This window comes from Temnothorax longispinosus, chromosome 5 (assembly GCF_030848805.1).
Source record: "Temnothorax longispinosus isolate EJ_2023e chromosome 5, Tlon_JGU_v1, whole genome shotgun sequence".
Lineage (NCBI taxonomy): Eukaryota > Metazoa > Arthropoda > Insecta > Hymenoptera > Formicidae > Temnothorax > Temnothorax longispinosus.
Genome location: NC_092362.1, coordinates 23,366,156 through 23,389,780, shown reverse-complemented (window position 1 = coordinate 23,389,780; position 23,625 = coordinate 23,366,156). Strand labels below are relative to the sequence as shown.

At 38.3% G+C, this 23,625-nt stretch overlaps 1 protein-coding gene and 1 long non-coding RNA gene across 4 annotated transcripts in view; one reads left to right on the top strand and one right to left on the bottom strand.

Moving 5' to 3' along the window:
- LOC139813036 (zwei Ig domain protein zig-8) overlaps positions 1-23,625 on the top strand; it is a 122,234-nt gene that overhangs the window by 86,055 nt on the left and 12,554 nt on the right. For 2 of the 3 annotated variants that reach the window (XM_071778291.1, XM_071778288.1), the window contains 4 exons: positions 10,773-10,983; positions 11,364-11,418; positions 17,035-17,206; positions 18,243-18,399. In XM_071778291.1, the coding sequence (XP_071634392.1) occupies positions 10,773-10,983; positions 11,364-11,418; positions 17,035-17,206; positions 18,243-18,399 (595 nt within the window). The remainder of the gene's footprint in view (positions 1-10,772; positions 10,984-11,363; positions 11,419-17,034; positions 17,207-18,242; positions 18,400-23,625) is intronic. The other variant, XM_071778290.1, reaches the window with a different exon arrangement.
- Positions 10,901-17,021, bottom strand: LOC139813037 (uncharacterized). The gene is made up of 3 exons (XR_011732016.1): positions 14,465-17,021; positions 13,003-13,069; positions 10,901-11,038 (listed from the first exon to the last, which is right to left on the bottom strand). It is a non-coding gene; the product is annotated as an uncharacterized lncRNA (long non-coding RNA).

Below are 23,625 nucleotides of genomic sequence, written 5' to 3'. Positions count from 1 at the left end.
GCTCTCTATCTTATTTTCTCAATTTGATTACTTTTGCAGTCCGCGCGCGCGTTTCCATCGCGTCCGCCCACCACGATTCGTAAGATTTTCTCCTTCTTTTCTCTTTTTTTTTGTTTTGATCTGCTGTCTCCGCAGCCACCGCTGGCGCCCCACCCAGACATCTTTGATGTTCTAATGAAGTTAGTTTGCTAAGAAACAACGTCGACCGTCAGAGATTCCTATCCCCCTCCCTCGCGAGCGATCCAAGACGAGGTTGCATCGTGTTGTATCCGTGTCACCAAAGCGGCTCTTGTATCTTCTGTCCTTTCTCCGAACGAGAGTGAGTGACTTTCCCCGCGAAGCCGCGGAGCCGGAGAGAACCTCAGCGCATCTCGTATTTTGCTTGTATTCTCGGATTGCGAGCGCGGTAATAACGAGCTTCACGCTTTTTTGCACAGTTCGCGATAAACTCTTTTCATCGGCCGTAGAGATGCGCCGCGTATCAAGCGCTTTAAACACCGAAGCGTTCCCGAACGCTCGCAAGTCTCGATTTAACTTTTTCTCGCACAACTACGCGGTAGTGCAGTTATTGCAGCCGTTTCTCGCGATTATGCGCGATTAATAAGTTTCAGGAACGTTTCTTATTCTTAACCTTAGTTCGGTCCAGTGGACCGCTGAACATTTTTCAGTTTTCTAGTTTTCACGTAATAACATAATTTTCGGTTTAAACTCAAATCATTTTCTTGACCTGATATTATCATAAACATCTTATTCTGCAGACTCTGTACTAAAAATATTAATTAGAATGAAAATGGCAATACGATAAAATCGAGCGGGATAATTAAGGATAATCCATAAAGATTCGAAAATAAGTGAGACCAGCTAGAGTTAAAACGTTTTAACGCCTAACACATTTGCTTTTCGTTCTGTGCGTTTCCGAAGAAAGTCAGGGTACATCTCGATTCTCTGTCAATCCGATGTTACTAGATTAACACTACTATTTCCACGGTCACCTTATCTATTTAGTCCTGACATTTCCACTGAACGATCGTGACTAACCAAATTACGTACTGTGAGTACCAAATTGTACCTTTGCATTCTCAGACGAGCGCGCAGAGACCCGATGCATCCGTGATCCAGTTAGTCGACCGTCCTTTTGTATCGCACAATAGGAAATGCGACAAAACCGACGACGAATTTCAGCCTTCGTGTATGTCTGGTCGGCTTTCTTCCTGCGGCTATGTATAAGGAGGCGAGCAAACTCTAAGGATGTCGAACGTCCGCGAAGAGAGGCGGTGTACAGATAATGGTGAAAAATAATTGGACTGTTCGGGGGTGTTCGGGGCACTTTCAAAGGTCGAGCAGGAGGTCGCCATTGGGCACAAAGGAAAAAAGAATCTCCTTGGCCTACATCTGAAAATTAGAGGCTCTCCTGCGGACAGACGACGGAAAGTTCTGCATGAAAATCAATGTCTTTGCTCTTTTCCGTGGATTTGAATGGAAGTTTATTTATCGAAATTATATTTATATGAAAATTTATGTGTATATAGTATAATTAATATTATAATTAATAGTATCAAGAGACATGGCAGTGCTAAGTGTACGTGCATATTATTATTATTATTATGTATTATACTGTATTATAATTACAAGAGATATTTTTTGCGGTTATAAAATGCATTGCATTGCGACACGTGAATTTTAGAGCCTTTATAAAATACATATATGTGATTTCGATCAAATGCGTTTGGCAACGAAAAAGAACGTGATTTTATTTATTACAAATCGAATCGATTTTTTATCTTTCGACCGTGCATGTGGATGTGGGTATGCGGGAGTGCCTTTAGGAGAAATCTAGATTCCATTAGTTTTACAGTGGCACTACAGCGCGAGTTTCAAATAAAAGCTAGGTAGTATCAATAAAACAAAAATGTTCCCCAACGGTTGATTGGTCGGTCTCACGCATTCGGCGATCGATCGCGCCTTCTGCAGACGCGAAGAAGATAGAACATCGGGGCTTTTGTTTCCCTCTGACCCAGTTCTCGCACTTGCATCTCCGAGTCGTCGTCGTTGTCGGAGTGGGCGGACCCCGGAACACACCGGATTTTAATTTACGCGGAGTGTCAGAGGCACATGGATAATCGAATGGCATTACTGCCACGGTTGGCGCAACGTGTAACGCAATAAAGGCAATCGATGAAAGCCCGGTGACCCGAGACCACTGTTGGTCGTCGATTAGTTTAGATCAGAACCGAGATCAGAACCGCATGCAGAATCCATAATGCCGTCACGAAGAAAGAATGACATTTAGAGATTGCTTGTCGATTAACATGAAAACTCTCCAACGTTGGAATACGTGATTTGAGTATTTAACCAGACTATGATAAGATCACATTCGACTAGAGCTTCAAAGTTATTTAATAACATTTAAAAGTGATAATACAATTTTAGAACTTCAAATGTGTGTATACGAGTATTTATTAGTGAATAGATGTGTTTGTTCTGCTTATTTTTATAAGAGCCGTTAAAATTAAGACATACAAAATTGCGTGGAACTTTATGTGCTCTTTACGTCTTAACAGAAGATAACAATCTTTTATTCCAAGGGTAATGTTTTATTAACGTTGATTTTACTTCGAGGTAAACTTTCTTCATGCTCGGAAAGCAAAGTATCTAATCTTTCTAAAGTTGAATGCACATTAACTCTTAAGTAATTAAGTTCTAACGTTTATAAAGTTTCAAATTTGTCTGCATTAAAATGAAGAATGTAAAATACGCAAATGAAACAAATAGAGACTGCGTCATAACTTATAAGTCGAATTTAACTACTGATAAATTCAATTATCAACAAAATGATTTGATCATATATCTTTTATTCTTTGATTATCACATACTCATTTTTTAAATTATAGGTTTTTAGATAGAACATAAAAATAAGCAATATATAAGAGAAATAAGACCGTTATGATATACAATCAAATTAGAATAAAATGCTATTTACGGTCTTGGATCTTAGTAGTCTAATACTATTTCTATGTGTATATGTATACTTACTTATTACTTACTTATTCCAACTTACAATTAGTAAACTGCGCGCCGATTCTTTGTCGGACTTAAAACACAGTTATTGTTGGCGGAACATTAAATTCTTCCTAATTAAATCGATCCGATTTAACTTTGATGCTAAGTATCTAAATAACTGTAAAGAATTTATTGCAAATTTATAAAAATAAGCGTTGAACATTGTAAATTATCTAAAATACACGTAAAAGCTACAATTACGAGAAAATAAATAACTTTATTTCTGCTATATCCGTAAAAATCATAAACTATAATTAAAAAATTGTATTACGCTTAGCAACACTTGCTGTTCGCAAAGAATCGATGTTCCCGATAGACGTCGTCGTTTCCCTAAAGGAAAAGTGCCATTCTTACAGGTGTAAAATTTAGCACCGCGAAGCTTTCTGATCAAACCCTTTGCCTGCAAACATTACTTCCGCAGTGACATTTTTTTATCCGCGTAGAGATAGGAAAAATGCACACCGTCCGTTTTTTAATCCGATTTCGTTTATCGAAAAAGGTAGAAACTGCTGGACGGCGCGAGTGTAAAAATTGTTCCGCCGAGCGGAAATGGCACACGGTTCGAATGTCGAAGAGGATTACGCGGCGCAAAGTTGCGTGGGGGGGTCCGTAAATTTTTCAACTTCTCGATCGTCGTGGAAGGCTGCGCCTAAAACTTACCGAAATGCACGTAACTACTATAGATTATTAAAAGACATCTATTTTTTAACAAAAGTTTAGATTATAAAATTGGATAACAATGATTAATGGAAAGTTTTATTCCAATGTTCTAAAAATTCAAAATGAAAGTGGTGAATTTTTGTCTTTAATTTCCATCTCTTTAAGAAATTGCGTTATCTATTCTCGCGGTATGGCAAAATGCGAACTATCTAATCGATCGCGATGACAACGTCTCGATAACTGTCAGAGGGAAAATCTCATCGCCGTTAATCATGCGATTCTATTCCGCGAAGAGGAATCGCAACGAGGAACTCAGCTGGAAAGTAGCAACGAAGGATCACAAAGGTTGCCAATCTCACGATCGCACTTGCCGAACAACTTTAGCCAGATGTAAATCCGAGAGCGCTGAGTCGGCTTTACCGAACCGAATAAGGGACACCGTCGCGTCGTCGTCCCTCGACGCGGTGCAGTGGTAAGACGACGCCCGCGAATCTTATCGTCGATGCGGAAGCGGGAGTAAATAATTTACCTGAGGAACACTGATTCGATGGCGCTATCGAGGACTTTCTTTCGGTGCCGAACGCCCGAGCTCTTCCTCCCAATTCCATCTTCGCCGTTCTTTTCGCTCGACTACTCGTGACTTTCTCGACTCTCCGAGCGAGCGAGGAACTCCCTTAATTCATTGTGCTTCCATCGACGTACTTTCGCCATTCCCCCGGACACCTGCACCCATCTAGCTGAAAGAGCAAAAGCACATCCAGGACTGTCGCGTCGTGATTCGTCGGGTAAACGGGAGAGTAAATGATGTCGGACGATCGGCTGTGAGAACCGAACCGATTCGCACGACGACCGGTAGACGAAATCTCGGCATACTTACAGGGCGTCGAGATCTTCGTTTAGATAGACTCTTTTATCAACCCTTCTTTTGTTGAATTGTTGACCATGAAAGTTTGATTGTTGAAAAGAATTAGAAAGATAAGAATTATGAATTAATAATTAGGAATCTTGAATTTTTAAATAAATAATTTAATTTTACAGCGGTTACAACATTTGGGAAAACAAGATTTTGAGAGCAATATAACCTAACTTACGAAATATGAGATAGATCTTGAGCAAAATGTATTTTTTCAAGATATTGGATAATCGAGTACTATTTTTTTCTATTAAATGTGTAAAAGGTAGCTTCTCGCAAGCGGTAATATTTGGAAAGGAAACACACAAATCCCCCCCCCCCCCAATTCAGATAAAAGTGATTTAAAGTAACGAGCTTGGAAAAAAAATCGCAAATAATATGTAGATAAAAAAATGTAATAATAGGATAACTTATCTTAATATTTTAAAATCTATAATCTAAAAGAAAGGAATATTTTTCACGCGTATATATAGAAAAAAAACTCTTCGATATCAGGGCACATATAGAATGAACAATAACGCATTCGTGCCAAGGAATAAATAACAGAAAGTGCATTCTAAAGTTTTCCCATGTCGGATTTCAATTGGAGGAACGCTTCGGCCGCGTTATTGATGGCGTACAACACCTAATGTATAAAGCCATGAGCAAAGTACGCGCGGCTGGTTTTCTCTCCGCGGAAGGTAGCCGAGTGTGGTGGAACGACGTGCATAAGGTGCCATCCTGCGGAAAATTCCGGTCGAGCCGCGGCGGCGACGGCGGCGGCGGCGGGATGCTCGTAAGGTACGGCGAAATGTTGGAACGACCAGGAGCCCGTTGCATTTTTATCCGGGATGGTGCCGACGCAGCAGATGAAAGCGGTTATGTCGGCTCTCTATTGCCGTCCTTTGTCTCCCTCCTCGTATCCAAGACGTTCCTTAACAGCCGTGGCGTCTCCATCCTCCGACCCCCCGACCGCGTCCTCTTCTTTCCTCCCCCCGTCATCGTTTTCGCTTCTTCCTCTTTCGCGACCTCAAAGCCAGTTCTATTTTGGGCCATCCTAGGTATATTCAGGCACACTGGCGTACGACCAAATGCCATGATACACCGCCACACCCCCGCTGCAACATGCCGTATAACGTGTTGTGCCGCATGGTGGAATCCCTCTCGCTCTAATGTTATTGCCAAACCAACCTTTCCTCACGACGCTGCATTATGTAGTTGTGCATTCCGCTAAGAGCGGATTCCTCAGTGGTCTTGGAGGTATTTTCCCTCCCCGGAGAAAGTCTGATCGAGATTTAAATGAGATTATTATAATCCGCTATATATGGTCTATACGGTCTGGTGTGAGATTTGTATTATTTTTATCATGTATGAAAATTATTAGAAATATATATCTTTTTATAGGAAATTCGTAGCTCTAAATATTTTTAAATCTATCAAGGCTTACAATTAACGATAATTTTTGCTGAGGACAAAATTATATTCCGTCATGCTAAACCGATTCTTTTCAGCTCTACTACAATGAAATGCGATCACTTTTAATACCTTTGCCAAATATGAAATTTTATTGTTACAAAATTATTGACATCCAAGGGGATAACTTGCTATTTATTGAAACATAATTCTATATATAATAAATTACGAGTTGTAAGCGTGAAATCGCGCGTAATGTCTATGTTCTTCGAAAGCCTGAAATTTATCTCATTAATAACATAAATGTTTACCGACGTTGAAACATGAAAATTCATAAATTAGCTTTTACTGCCGATTATAGTCAACTAACAATTGTCATACATGAAAGAAGGATGGAGGTCAATTCTTACGCGATCATTTCCAACTGTAATGAAATTTAAACACATGAATCTCTGTAGGCGACATATTTGCACGACGCGGGCAAATTCACTTTTTGTTTGAATAATTGTTTAATATGACGCATATATGTTGCATTCGCATATAATCAAATTCTTAGCAATAATTTATATTTCCGCGTCATACAAGAGCACGTTACGCATAAATCCTGCTCGTCGGCGCGTCCTTTACCAATTCTGCGTTTGCCGGAATCATTACGCGTTTGCGTATTCAACGTGAGAAACCTTTAGTTAATTATAGATTTGCTTATTCCTTACAATGTCGCTTACGTATATATAAGCATACATTACATTACACGTACGTGTCGTACAATCTGTTACTTGCTTTGTATTCAGGAACGACTGCGATTTGGCTAGAACGTGCTTCTTTAGAAACGAGAGCAATTTGAAGAAATAGGGCATTTAATACATTATTCAATACAAAAATATTGTTTGCATCGATTATCCTCGACGGTGCATGTATTAACGAGTTTGATCTCTCTACTTGTCTCTCCCATGATTCAGATTTTTTTTTCACGATCGTAGATACGCAAAGATTTATAATGATACAATAAAGTGTACATATCGGATTATTTTTATTAGAACGAGACGCTACATTAAAACCGTGCGGCGCACACACGGGACCGATGATGATCAAATACATCAAATGCATCAACCCACGAATCAGGCCGATAAAATCGGGGAGAAGCAAGTCGCGGGTGCGCTCGCGTATCAGTGTACCGCGGTATTCCGCCGTCGATTTAATTACCGATTAATCTAGACTTCTTTTGTTCCCCTTTGAATAATGTCTACGTTCGCCCGACCAGAGATCGCTCGTGTATCACCGCGCTTGTTTTAATAACGACGATAAATCTCGAGTCCCACAGCCACGCCGACGGAATATTCGAGACTACGCGCCCGCCGCTGCCTTCTTTTTTTGTCGTCCAGATTATTGGACTTTCTCGTAGTCTCGATGTCACGTCGATGGGACATTCTCGATTGTGTTCGACGGCACTGTTAGTGATGAATCGAAGAAAAAAAAGTCCGCACGATTTAATTCCTCGAATATGAGGAAACTAAATAGGAGAATGCGTCTTAAGAGTATTTTAAGTGCGTTTCTCTTAGAGAATAGACTTTCTTGGAATAGATTTTGTTAGAATTAACTTCTTAAGTTTTTGATCTTGGAATTAAGATTACGAAGTCACTGTGAGAATTATTATATCTAATAATGCAAAAATAATCGTTTCGAAGATCGAAGATTTAAATTTATAATTACACAAGTACACAAATATATACATAATTGCATGATAAATATACTCTGCAATACATATTTCTGTATCGCCATAAATATCCTTCGATCCGGATCTCAAAAACTTCAAGTGTACAAGATTAAGCTGAAAATTAGCATAGCGCTCGTAATCCCTATCATTACTTATAACGTTATCAAAACCCGCTCTAAGCTGATGTGACGGCGGATGTCTCACGTTTTTGCGGCGACGAATCGATAACCATTTTTTGATACACCGGAATGGCAACAAATCATCAGGCGCATCGTTTATTCTCAGGCGTTCATCGACGAAGCTAATACACGGTGAGGCATCCTCGCGGAATAGCCAATGGGAAAATGGTAACTGGGTATAGACCGGAAATGACTACCAGCCGATAACCGGATATCTAATATCCGACCGTTTGGCCGGCCGAGTGCCAAAAAATATGAGAATCAGATAAGCACTGTCCAGTAACCATATTCATCGGATTGCACCTTTTGCTCTGGCGATGCTGCACTCGCAAAAATTTCGGTTCGTCCTTGACTTCAGTCCGCTGAGACTGAATATTCCATTAGGAAGGCTCAACGAACCTGGATGTACAAGAAAATTCACGTTGAAGGGAAGAATCGATATCAGTTACTTTTTTCAGAATGCGAAGCAGCATGCAGAAAAAAGATGTGCTAATAGAGCAAATATTTTAAACTGTCATAGCAATTTTCGATAATTATTATATGGACAGCCAAACATTTTTGTTAAGAAGACTAATTAGTAGTAAGACATTTATGCCAGTTATATATAGATATATTTATTTTAATTTATAACTGGAATGTTACATTTTGCATTCATTTTGCTTAAGAAAGAAAAAACGCAAATTTCTTGCTGTTTTATTAAACCGTTTTTTTATACAGTCAAGAGAAATTTGCATATTTTGTAGTTTTATTAATTAGATACATAGAAAAGTTAAAAGTCACACGACGAATAAATTATTGAGTGTTTTGCAATAATATTTTATATATTTATTTCCGCAAAAGCTATAATGATAATTAACTTATACTTCAAATAGTGGCGATTAGCTGCGTTGGTGCTGTGTATATATGTTTACGAATGTTAATCAGTAAAATTGCAGATGGTGTTGACCTGTTTTGAGATTCACTCGTATTAGTAATGTTTTTAAAATAGATTGTGCGATATTTTAACATAACGAAGGAAAGGACGAGAAAGAAAATGAGTAATCAGAAAGAATTATCTGACGCTCGCAGTTGGCTTAAAATGTATATTTTCTTCAAGTCCTCTTCACTCGTTATGTGTTTGTCTGTTTAAAAATTCTATTTAAACAATGAAAAATAGGAAATGTACATTATAATATTATTCATATATAAATTATATAGTCAAACAAATAAAAAATGTCAATGATATTATATGTATTGAAAAATATTCAAGTACTTCTAATATAAATGGATGCTTTTTATGTCACTAGCGTAAACATTTATTTATGCAACTAATATAAACGACTAAAACTTAGAATTTTTATCCAAAATATAATGAATAGATATAGGTACATATATATAAAACTGATTATTAAATCTATTTAATTATTTGGTACAGAAACGTAACAATTAAGACTAAACCAAAATTATTTAAGAGTAATATTAGAGCTGAATTTTGAAAAAAAAAAGACTAAAGTCATTTATTTCCCACTTTTATCTAATATTATTATAGTACTATATGGAATAGATATTTCAATGGAGCAAAAAGTTTTTAAACGAGAGGAGCTGAATGCCGGTCACCACTAAAACGCTATCACTAATACAGTATCGATGATAATTAATAATAATTGCGTGCCGCTCGAGTAATCGAGCATCCATTAGCGCCATTACGCCCATCGTCGCGTTACCACCCTTCGCGCCGCATGTTCTCGCTTCTGCTTCATTAACTTTATTATCGTCACGTCGTAATGTATTATTATGTATTACACGACGCGTTACGTGTTCGGATAACGTGGTCGCGGAACGAAGGAGAAATAAGTCACAGCGGGGGATATGCTGATTTAGAGTGCATGTAAGACTTCTCGGATTTTAAGACCGCGTCAGTCGGCGTTCGCGGTCTCGCATATCGGCTAAATGACACCGTCCTGACAAATGAGCGTCGTCAATGGCAGTCTGGCAAATTCTAGAGTTAAGCCAATGTGGTGACGATTTTTGATTGGTCCCGTCATATGTTTCAGCCAAGTTAGTGAGAGTGAGACAAGCTGTAAGTGGGAGTGAGACAAAGCTATCATGATCGTCATATGCTTAAGCCAAGAAGTTAGTGGGAGTGAGACAAAGCTATAACATTTGGCTGTACATGGCGGCGGTTTGTCCTAACTCTTATTATAGGAACTCTACTTTACGCTTACGCTCCCCGAGAGCCGCCATTATCGCATGCACGTCCATATCAGCATCTTTTAATATGTACTGTTCAACGAAGAATTTTTTTACGAAGTATAGGTTTACATTCCTCGAACACTCATTTGCCCGAAAATTTCTCGCATGTGTACCAGAAATGTTACACAATCCAACACGGTAGTGTTGAACATTTCCAGAATATTGTTTAAATTTTTTAAAATCTCTGCATGCACAAGTGAAAAGATTATTTTCGAATTTTCTCATTGAAATTGAATATAGTATACATAGAATTTGGAACATATATAAATTGTTCGCATTTTTATTTTTTTAGTATTAATAAATGGCAGGAAATAAAATATATTTATGAAAGTTATGAAAATAACACGGGTTGCATTTAGTTAAATATATAAATGCTTGTGTCAAAAGTTTATATCATACATTTTAATTGAATAATTTAAATCTTAAACATTATTATATACTCCTAAACTTAATTTAAGAAATAATTGTTTTTGATGCTGCACCTGCACTATTTGTTCACTTGCATTAGTCATAACATTATTCGAACGACACAGGAAGGACCAAAAGATTAAATCTAAAAAATTCACCTGAAGCACGGAGACCATGTTTTCTTCATTCTAGCAATCTGCATTTTTGATTTAAGGTTTCCTGGATGAGGAGCAGAGATCTCCATATCCTCACTTCGGGAAATTTTTCGTTCAGCTCGGATGCGCGATTCGGACCCCAGCACACCCCAGGCAGCGACGCCTGGACTCTCAGGCTGGATAACGCCAGGAAGACGGATTCTGGCAAGTACGAGTGCCAGGTCAATACGGAACCGAAGATCATGTATGCAGTGCAGCTTTCTGTGCGAGGTGATTGTCGTTCCACTTCACATTTCGTCCTTTACGTTTGCCTCCCCATATGACGCTTTACGACAGAAAAATTCGACATTTATGTTTTTATACAAATAAAAATCACAACCTTTATTTAAACTTTTACGGAAGTTTAAATGTTCTTACGCAACAACGTAATGCAAACACATAAGAGTCGAATACATTAAAAATACATTCGACACATATTCATCTTGAAAGAACGAAACAACTTATTTCTTGCCGCATAAAATAATACAAATGGTAAAATGAGTCAATAAAATAATTTTATTTTTATCACGTTAGAATTCACGATTGAGTTATAGCATTTTTCTTTCGATGACACGATAATATTTCATCATTGAAAGCTTTTGTATTTCCAGAACCGGACAAACCGGAGGGCTATGACGAGCCGCATTCTCAGCAGACACGTATAAGTAAGTATATATACCTCGCAGACGTGATGCGTATTTTTGGCTTGCGCGTTTGTGACATATATGAGCGTAACGTTCCTTTAGTTCCAGTCCATGCCGATCGAATCGGTCGTATATTTAAAGACATGACTGAAACGTTCCCTATTAACACTGAACAGACCGTCGGTAATAGCAATAAAGATTTTAAAATGGTAAACTAAACTTTGTTAGCTATAGAACATCGTGCGAAATCATGCGTTTCAATTTTGTGTAAAATAAAACGATAAAAATACGACTTATTTGATTGAAACGTAGAAATATCTAAAGATACTTGATTTTCAATGAATATACCATTCGATTAAAACCAAAAATAGATTATTTTTGTTTTATATTGTTGTATTACATGATCGTTACAAATGCTCTACACTCATAAATATAATTTTTAAAAAGAGCAAGCTCTCCGTTTTATTCATATTTACTATTTGTTGAACTGCATAAATTTTGTTTCAAAAGATTTGTGTTGCTAGTTAAATCTCTCATATTTTCGAACAATCGAAATTAATTATCGACGCATTTATATGGCTGTACCGTGCGTATTTGCATTTTGTTGTGATTCTAATTTCACTGGCGCTAAACTTATTTCACTGTCTGTGATATCAGCGATAATATTTTGCGCAGACTTGCATAATTAATTTCCCGCGTAATCAGCATTAGCCAAATCGGGTGAGCGCGGGTGTGTATAAAATGGAGCGCCTGTATCGCGCAGTTTGAAATTATATCATGCAAATTATTTTATGAATTTCTTGATCGACACGAAACTCGGACAAGCGTACAATTATGCAATCAAAACTTCGTTGAAAGTTTCGCGGACCGCGGATAGGATGCATTCTTTTTTTTGCTCTCTTTCTCTCTCTCTCTCTCTCTCTCTCTTTCTCTCTCTCCCTCTTTTCAAATTCATCCGTTTCTGCATTCTATCGGCATGCGCGCCACGAATGATGAACGTAATAAAATACGCGCGATGAACGTCACAATATGAACATCACCTCACAATAAAAATATTCACCGGTATAAATCTGTAAAATTCCCTCGGGTGCAAAGATTGACCCAGTTACCGAGGAATTTAAAAATATAACTTTCGTCGCCAACGACTGGCAATTTTCGCTTTGTTTCGCCACTCGGAAAGTAGCGGGACCGAAAGCACTGGTTGAATCGTCGTTAAGATTGCATCAGTTGGAAAAAGCGCGATTAATCAGCCGTGAGGTACAGCGCTAAGCTTACTGATAATTATCAAAAGCAAAGAAAGCGCGCTTTCTTGTAATACAATCATTACAAATGTAAGGCATCCCCCCTGTAAGGTATCATTGTCATCATTAATTCTGTTTTTAGTATTTCACCGAACAATATTTCAGCGATCTGAGTTACATGACTAATACGACTAACTGTTATACAGATTTTTAAAAGAGGATTAGATTTATTAGTTATTAAATTATGTATATCTGCAGATACTTTGGAACAATATTTTAGCGATCTGAGTGACATGATTAATACAACTAATTACTAAAGATTGTTAAAAGAGAATTAAATTTATTAATTATTGAATTAATTTTACCTGCAGATATTTTGTAAATGTAGATTAGAAATAAATTTTCTTGCTATTTCCATCAACAATTGGTTATCTGCAAGACGATAAAAAATTACATTTTATTAAATTGATATATTTTTATTACTGCTTTCATATACATTAATGTTTATTGTGTCTTTTTTATCTATATTTTTTGTTGTTGTATTATTTATTTTTTGTGGAAATCGCGAATTTAGAAACATATATGAACACGTTGGATTTACTAAAATTTACATTAACTTAAAAATTATACCAATATTACAGACGTAAAATCCAGTGAATTAGATATAACGGTCAATAGCGTATACGGAAGATTAGGTTGAGCTTTTACGAGTGTAACATTACAACGTATGTTTAGAACTTGCGCGATGCCTGTTTACCGCTTTAGACGGTCGGTGGCAAACTTTTGGGCGAGTAAACAGCGTTATTTCTGTTGTTCACTGTAATACCCTGTGAAACTGTAGCGAGTGCATTATATGAAAGTTTATTATCAGATCTGCATAGCGTACGCGTATGTACCTGGCGAACTGCTTCGACCGTTTCGAGTCTAAATTCACATATCGCCGATATTCGATATTTGAAGGCGATAGTTCGTAATACACACATCCAACAATTATCGATTAACCGCAGCTTTAATATTATTTCTAATTTTATTGCAAATATTCTCCCGCGAAACATAACATTTATTGTAAGTGACAAACAAACACGATAGATAAATATGACAATGAAAATAAACAATCAAAGATTATTTAAAATATTATTGAAATATCGTATTGAAAGACTATAGCAAGTCTCGGGCGTCAACGTCGATAACGTGTATCGCATCTTTCATAAATATATTAATAAACTCCGGGGCGTTCTCGTCGTAGTACACCGAACACCCTTTAAAAAATCATTAGAAGCTTGCTTTTTATTTTTCTCACAGAACCGAGCGACATCAATCACTTAAGGATAAGTGCGACACCGTCCTGGCTTTGACGCTCGTGATCCGTCGTCGTCGATTCTTCTTGCGAACTTTCTTCAGCCGCTTCATAATTCTTTTTAAGTAACGTCGTTTTATTTTAGACACGTCGTCCTCTCTCGCTTGACGCCTTCGATGTTCCGGCGTCTACACTTTTTCGTTTACGCCGGGACGGCAGATTACGAGAGGCTTCGTTTTCTCGATATCGAGGAGCTTGATACCCGTCTACTCTTGATACCGCCGCTCAGAATCATTGGAAATCTCACAAATGTTGCCGAAGCACCGCGACTTGTATCGTTGATCGCGTGATTTTAGTCTTTACAGAAATACAGAACGCAGAAATACGAACGCGCGAACGATGAAATTAATTATTTCTTTGGACGTCACGCCTTACTTTCTCATTATTGTGATATGTTTTCATCTATTTTTCAGTACTATCAACTAAATGGCAAAGTTGCGACCGTGAATATTTCTCTTCGTATCACGTACGTGTTTCCACTCAGAACACTCTCCATGCAGTTTCACCCGACTAATAAATATACTCGCGCCAAGTTTCTTCTTTCGCTTTTGTTCGCGATGTTATGAGAGACTTAAAGATAGTCACAGATCGCTGCCAGCTAAATTGTCGAAGTTTCATAACAGATAAATAAAGGGAACAAAGCAAATGGAAGTACGAAGCGCCGCGTGTATACGAATAATAATGTGACACAATAGCATAGTAAATTTTTTTCTCCGCGCAATCGTGTTTCGGGTACATATATAGTATAATTTAATGATTACAAATTATTATTAGTTATAAATTACGTATTCAGTATTATTATCGCATTTCGTCATTGAACTATATTATAATATTTAATTTTATTACAACAAGTAATTAGAAAACATACATAATCGGATAAAACTCGATAAAAACTCCGGCATATGCTTGATACACTGACATGAAGAATTTGCACTTGGGTATTGCAACTCGCGGTGGGTACTAGTGGATCATGAGAGAATTTATCCACAAAGTTCTCGGCGACGCAAAAAAAAAGAGCAAGCAAGACTGCACGCTCAAAAAAGAAACGTCGGCGAGCGAGTTTACAGTAATAACAGCATAACATAATATTTCGCTAGAGGGAACGCAGTCGTCGCCGGATTCATTTAAGTCTAATAGGATTATCCTTAATCCCGCGGTCCTGGCTTCTTCGTATCCTTTTCTTCGGCCACCGAGAGTTGAGAGTTCTAAGGGACAGGGGTTGAACCGCTAAATGAGTCCCGACCGCGATCCTCGTACTGAATAATGTATACGGGCCTCGATATTTTTATACGGAGACGGAGAACTCCACTCTTTCGGCTATTTTTCTTTTCTGCTTCGGAGATGATGAATTATTAATCTAATCAGAGAGAGCTTACATCGGTTATCAAGATCAGGTTACAAATAGTATAATTTTCGTGTGCGATGATTTTAAATTATGTCAGTACTACTGTATGCTACTCTCTCGACATAATATTCCATAATAATCAATTAAATTCATGTCATGCAATTTTCAGCGCATCAGGTCTTCGCTCAGGTTAATATCTTATGACGATATACATATGTACTATTTCGAGAATCTATGTATACTCAGTTCTAAAGAGAGTTAGCATGATATTCTCAAAATATGTAAAGACGAAAGGCAACCGTGCGTGGATGGGACGCGCTACAAAAGGATAACGGAGCTTTATTACGTAGCAAAGTTCGTAATGGGAAGCCCGTTCGCAATTCATCGCATGTGTAATAGGGAACCAAAGAGTTTTCAAGGCGGGAGGTAATTTACGATACACTTTGTAAAGACTGATGCATACAGTGCCGCGCGCGGCGGCTCGCGCATTAAACGAATACTTGTCCCTGGTTTCCTAAACAAAAATGTATATACAAGCTTGACGGTGTGTCTACGTGTGAGTGCGTGTCACTACGCGCGGTTTTTTTTACATACTACCTCAGCTTTCTTTACTTTGTGCCGCGTCGACGGCGGAGCACCGGCGCAATGAAAGTGGATATATAACGCTGGCATTAATTAAAATCATTACATAACATTCGTCGAGTACCCTTGATGATGCGCGCAAAAGCGCGCTATTGCAGAGTGTTTCTTTCCATCGGGAGAGAAGAGGTCTAGTGCGTTAATCTCGCTCGTTGAGATATTAAAACCGAGAAACGGATTGCATCAATTAGAGGGTATTCACGATACGTCACACTCGTTATGACGTTGTCAATTAAAAAGTTGTAAATTCCTTTGTGCTCGCCGCCCTTTGTTCGCCATTTCGACATCATTCGCCGAGATTTTATGAAAATCTCTTTATGAATTAGTTAGAGTAAATGTGTACGTTAAGTGTCTTAAAAAAATATATTCTCTTCCATTTATACACTCTTTTCACGACGTAAAAGTAAATGTAAATAACATCTAGACACTGAGTAAATTTTGATCGGGTGGTATTTATTATATCGATTATATTGCGTTTAATTTGAATATACAGAAATGCTACAAATATATATTTTACATTTTAGCAATTGATTTATTAATCAATTTCGAGCTGGTTGTCTAACAAAACAAATATTTCAATAATTATTACCAATTACAATCAACGACCGCAAATTATTTTTGATAAATAAAAGTATTGTTTGCCTATCGCGCGCGCGCGCGTATTATTATACCTATAACTTTTTCACGCAAAAATATCACAATTTAATATATTCGTTAAATAAACAATATACATGTATAATCCAAATAAAATTTCAACTTCGGGAAATTGCATTTCATATAAGAGAATTGATATTGCGTGTGTTGATGCTAAAGCACGTTGATACTCAAGCTTGCCGCTTCTAAAGCAGTGCATCGGTTAAGGGATCCCGATTGCATTTCCGTTTCAAATCAAGATCCCAGCCGAATCTTGAGATTCAGTCAAGAAATTCGCCGTTGCGGCGTGGCCCCCCCCTCCCCCATCGCGGTTTACCCTCGACTATCGGATATACGCGTAATCTCGTCACGACGCGGTCATTAAATTGCCTTCAACCGCCGCATGATATTTGTCCGTACATGACTTCCAGGCTACGAGAGTACGGCGCCGGTGGCGGACATAATGGGTCCCCGGGAGCAAAGGGTGCCATCGGGCTCGACGATCACCCTGAGGTGCGTCATATTGTCGCCGTATCAGACCCGTCCTATCAGGGGTGTACAATGGCTACGGGATAACAAACTCCTAACATTCCAGGTAATGCAGCCTCAGCTGGATACGCGGGGCCGGGCCGCTCTAATGAAATTTCTGTTTGACGACCGGGAATCGGAAGGATAGGAGAGAGAAAAAAGGGGCGCTCGTATATCATCGCGCGCCCCGACGCGAAGGGATATGGGTCATATGGCCCCTACCCCCTACCCGTGTCTCCCAACATTTTTGTTTGCGTGGTAGCCTGCGTCGGCTGTTTCTTTCGCGCGAAATACGTGATGGTTGAAAGCTGATCGATTTGGCGAGAGTCGACGCGGGTTTTGCCACCGCGAGACTGCGCGCGATTATCTTGCCTGGTTGCGCGTCTTTTGAAACGTCGATCTAAAACTCGTCAGTCTTCTTTAGTGATATTTTTCTTTTACATTATTTATTGTTTATTATATACACAAAGTGAGACTCTTTGCGTTTCGAAGATATAAAATGTTACGTGAAATTGTAATGTATATTACAATCTATTTGCGGAATGGCCTTGCGACCGTATAATGATATGCATGTTGAAAAAAAGATTGTCATGAAATTGATGTTGATATTACAATATTTTTTGGATGTATGTTAGGTCCCATTATTTCCTTGCATGTGCGACTTTATGCGCTGTCAGTTTAGCATATTAATTATCACTTTAATTATTTCATTTTGGAATGAAACTTGTATATTACGTAGCATGAATGACAGTTTGCATTTACTCAAGTAGTAATAATCGCGCTTACGTTGACACACATAAAAATACGCATTTGCATAATGAAATTTCCGTTCGAACATGTAACATGATGTGAGAGATATAGAAACAAAAACTCAAATTTATTCATTAATGCATAAAATTCTATAACAAGACTAATGTAGAGGTTTTTATATACATTTCGACGAAATGGATAAGGTCTTAGCAATGTATGTCAAAATCTTTCGGCTCTATATTACAAATGGAAAATGAGAAAAACTTGCATCTTGCTTCTATATCTCACAAATATTGAAAAAATTCCTTATTACTTACTTTATCGTTGAATTCACTTGTTTGCTCTTCATCCAGGCAGCGCGTGGAGGGATAAATGTAGAGACCGAAAGGGGTGCAGCACGTACGGTATCCGTGTTGACTTTGGCGGCGGTGACTCAAGATGACGTCGGGAACTATTCATGCAGGCCGACGGAGGGTCGATCAGCCACTGTCACCTTAGTCGTTGAGGAAGGTTAGTCTCAGTCTTTTACCACTCACACGGGTATATCGTAGCGAGAAAATGAACTAAGGATATATTCGCAAATAATTAGACTGTAATATAAGTATATTTATACATTTATATATTAAGTTATCGATTGCATGCGCCGCAAAAATATTTATTTAAAATTAAATGGAACGTAGGGGGTAAAACAAGTTGAAGGACTAAAATAACAGACATAATAGAAAAGTATATATATATCAGATACACTTCGCGAAACATAATGATATAATAACAGTACACTTACGGTGCCTCGCGATCTTCCGGGAAATCTTGCTGTCGCCGGATGTTACTACAAGCGTAGCCGGAAGCCCACCGCGGGCGCACCGATATTCCATTTCCTCCTCCACGCTCGCGTGTATCCTCCGCGGGGTACAACCATGATGTAAAGTCGTGCCTTAGGATTACTTGAAACACTTTAAAGTTTTAAAGAGGCGGCGGTATTTCACGCTGAAGCTATTTGTCTAGCTCAGCCCCTCGGTCGCCACGGCATGGGATGAAAAGGAGCGGAAGGACGAGAGAGGGAGGAGGGGGGCGGGAGGGTTGCGAAGGGATGGAAAAGACGGAAGACCCGCTCGCGCTCGGGCGCGTGTACTCCTGCGCGAGACGAAAAGCGGGAATGTCCGAGAGGGACGAGGAACGAGCAATCGCGGAAGAAGAGAAATTGCGGTTCACAGATAGAAGGACGGTGACGAAGAGGGAGTGGAGTTCGAGAGAAAGGAAGAAACTTGCGGAGGAAAGAAGTAGATATAAGCGGAAATTCTTCGCGTTTTCCTCCCTCCATTCAAGCTTCGCTGCATTATTTCCTATTTCGTCTTTTTCCTTCTCTTTAAGATTGAGATAATAAATATGAGAGAGATAGAGGGAGAAACGCGCGAAGAGACGGGGAAAAATGAAAACGAAAGTAAATAGTTTTGAACACAATCGATAAAGTCAACGGAGAGAAAAAAGACGGTTTACCTTACCTCTCGTCTTTATATCATGCATTTTTTAACACATTTTTTAACAAAGTTTAGTAAAGATTTATACACAGACTTTTCCTCTCATTTGTCTCTTTCTTTCTCTCTCCCTTTCGAAAAAAGTCGAGTTTTAAGTCGATTTTTCTTCACGTATGCGACAGTCGTTACGAGAGCGCATACCATCAGGAAGAAAATAATAAGGTAACAAAGCAAAAGTAACGGAAATTATGGAGACACCGGTAGAAACTGAAAAGTGTGTGTGCGAACACACGCCGGCTGAAATGGAACGAATGGCACGGAAGAGGACCGAGGGGGATCCGCGGAAAAGCGGAGGAGAGCCTGGAGGCAGACGTCGTGGGATCGCGGGGACACTTGCATGCGAAATTCACGTGGGTAGTCTCTATTATCGTGAATTTCCCTTCGGAGGTTATTGCGAGGAAGCGCGCCCGTGGCGCGGCGCGCGGAGTCACATTTTTCCCCAACAGCGAGAGAGCGCGTGTGTGCACACGCGTGTGCGCGCCGCTATCTGACCCGGTGTCTATCCGCACGCGAAACGCCTCCCGTGCGGCTGTATATCAAAACTTGGGCGACTCGCGGCATCGTAGATTGCGGATTTACGCGGTTTATGACGCGCCCGAAGGAAACTGTCTCGACCGCGCGTAACTAAGCGAAGTGCATCGTCCGATTTTTACGAGGGTGTATCGACATAAATATCGCGATAGAGTTGTGGAAACGAATATCGCGGATCGACGTGTAACGGAGAATTTGGGAAATCGAGATATGAATTATCGATGTTATTTAATCCTGCTTTTGAACTTTCTTTTAGAACTATTATTTAAATAAAATTGTGTAAGTGCGTGAACGTTTTGACAAATAATTTTTGCGAATAATTAAATATTTACGTGCAATATTATTTTTTGAAGAGAATGGAAAAGAATGAGAGACGACATTCTTTCTTAGACGCCTTACAATTTCTCATTTTAGTGAAAGTTTATTATATTTTAATACAGCGGAATAATGAAAAGAGAAAGAAGCATAACAATATCATACCTGACGCGTAGCTCACGAAAAATCTCATTATTATTTATACAGTCATAAACACAGTTTAAATACTGTAAAATTATGACTCCGCGTAGAATACTCACATACATACACGTGCACGTCGGAGTAAATCTCCGAGAGAATATAGAATTAATTCGCTGCTTCCACGGACCGAGCAACATGTATAAATTGTACATTTACTCGTTACGCCAGTATTTAACGCGTGTGTAAGTTACGGCTGTATTACGACTAAAAAAGGCGGATATTAAATATCTGTTGCGTGCAATTGCGATATAGAAGAAGTTATACGTATATATAATTCCTCAACTTATAATCGAATCTGTTGAACCGCTCAGAATGAAGAGACACGGAAAAACCGCACGCGGCGAATAGAAGGGGACCCGTGTTAAATCCACTCGCGCGATATCGCAAAACTGAATTTTCGTCTGATCGCGAGTCACTTTGCAATAGCCGTTTCACTCACGTGTGTATATATACGTACGCGCGTATACGATACATCAACCGCAGGCACGATACGTATTCGCGGCCGCGCGCGAGAGCGGCTCGGACGATAAATCAGAAGTCCGGCCACTTGTTTTCTAGTTTTGCAGATTGCGAATTCGCGCAGTTTATCGGCACGGACGAGCCCGGGGTCCGAAGGAAGGGCCATTGCGATGGGATTAAACGGGACAGTGGGCATTTTTATGAGAGCGCGCCTGCACAAAAATACTGCTGCTGGATGACACGCAGATATAATGTGCGAAGTGGACTTGAAATCGTAGATAAAAATTGTCGTGTTGTCAATTAAAATTAAATAGATTATAGCAGAATGAAAGATAGATGCAACTAAAAATTTGTCCTAATAGTTTCTTAGTCGATTAATGGATTTGGCTGATCGTATTTAAAGTTGAAAATACGCAGTCGTAATGTTATTACAAATATTTCTCTCAAGATCTCGTCTAAACTAGTTTAAAAATTATTCCAAAACACAGCCCAGCCCGCGGTTTCCTCGTATAACAATGTCGATCTAGCGAGATCATATCAAAACTTTGTGTTCAATCTTATCGAAGAAAAATGGTGGAAGGAAGAAAACTTTCGCCGGCCGTGTCTCGGGAATGCCACGGGGATAACCAATAATTGATCATCCTCCAATTAATTATTGGCATCTATACTGATAATCGGGACTAAGCTGATAACTATTATAGCTCCTCAAGATTAAAGAGTTGAATTAAGATCATTAAAAGTCTTCGCATTCTCGCCGATTAAAGTTTGAGGTCCGCGGTTCAATGAATCAGCAACGGGCGAACTATTTTATGAGATTTTATTGGACAGAGCGTTAATTTGATTAACAATTTTGTGAACACGTCCCGAAATATGGGATATTCCTCGCGGAAGTTATAGAACAGTTAAAATACATAGATTAAAATACACATCGGAATGTTTCTACACGAGCTTTTAACTCGGGTAATCTATATGAATAATCTATATGCTCTCCACATAATAAATAGCCTGTACTAATTAGAAGATTGTTATAAATTGACAGTAGATAATTAATGATAATACGAAGGGGAGAAAACCCAGATCTATTTCAAAACACATAAATAAAACGGGAGGCAGAATTATGACGGCTTATTTAATTACTGTAGGGTCAGATTTTAAAGAAATAATTCTTTTTTCTATTTTTCTATTTTTAACTTTGACGTATTCGAAAATAATATAAACACGCGAAAATATCCCTTCGAGCCCAAAAGATAATGTTCGCAAAAACTAGGATGGTTGACCTCTTTTTTTCACTGTTCTCGAAACTCTGACCATTATCAGGCTCACGAGAGCCGATCTCCTCCCTTACCGAACATTATGTGGTCCAATCATATGATAACACGCCTAGGAGTTATTATGAGGAGACGCATGGTCAGCTGTCGCGTGTAAAACAACAGGTGTCGAGTTTTTCGCGAAAGTACGATAATCGCACGTTAAAACTTAACCGAAAGTATAATATTAAGAGACACGGTAGTGTCTCGCGATGGTCATATCTACAAAACGACTGAGCGGATGAAATTTTTAACAGGCTCAATTGATTGCACATTATGCATAATTGATTAAATATTAAAAGAGATTTTTTAAATATATGTGTTAAAATCGGGTAATTTAGATTTAAGAGAGAAGGAGAAAGAAAGAGAAACGTTATCATATCATCATCGTCAACATAATCGTCCTAGTGTCTCCTTATAAATCGACGTTTTAATTGTTCGATCTCGCTCTTTTGTTCTCTCTCTCTTTATCTATTTATCTATTCATCCATCTATTTGTTTATATATGTACTATTTAAATCTCGCGCTTTACGATCCGTTTAATCTTGTAACATTTATGTTTTATGCGTTAGAAAAAATATAATACAACACAAGCATGAAAATCATATGATTTGTGGAAAAAATGTACACGTTCTTTTAATTTCGCATCTTTTTGAAATACAGTGCGCCACGTAATAGGTAACGCGCTGGTTGCTTTTTCTCCGGATGGCAAACGCTAAGGAAAAAAAATTAATAAAAATAATTTTTGTGATCGTTTCGTTTTTAATTCTATAATATGTATTACATGCTAGGAAAGTACATGTACACTCCGCTATCAATTGTACATTTGTTTGAATTGGAGAAATACCGATAGGATTATACGCAAAGCTAATTTTAAAATGATTAGTGATAATCATCTTAATGTCAAGTTAAATGATAAAATCAGTATTTGAAAGCCGATGGATGATCGACACAAGTGAAACATCATACATATAAGTCTTTACCGATAAAAAAAAATTATAGGTGCCTACTATGATATATACTATGATATATACAGTTCGCTAATATCTAATTGTTTTTAATCGCTTGATATCGAACAAAAATTCTGGTATTTGAAATTGAATAGCACGGGACATATTTAATGAAAGGAGATATCAGCATATATCGTCCATAGAGTTTGAAGGAAGAATTTAAAATTATTTTTAAAAAATACCGATATGTATACAAATACAGTTTCCGGATCTTTTTAAATAATGAAAATAAAAATTGATTGGTATAACAGTGGTATCTTTTCTTATTACATCGGTATCACAATGATATTACATTGTTGCTTTATTCTCACAAATCAAGGCTCAAAACTACATTCGACTAATTTCGATGAACTAATTGATAGAATTTACCGAGAAAGT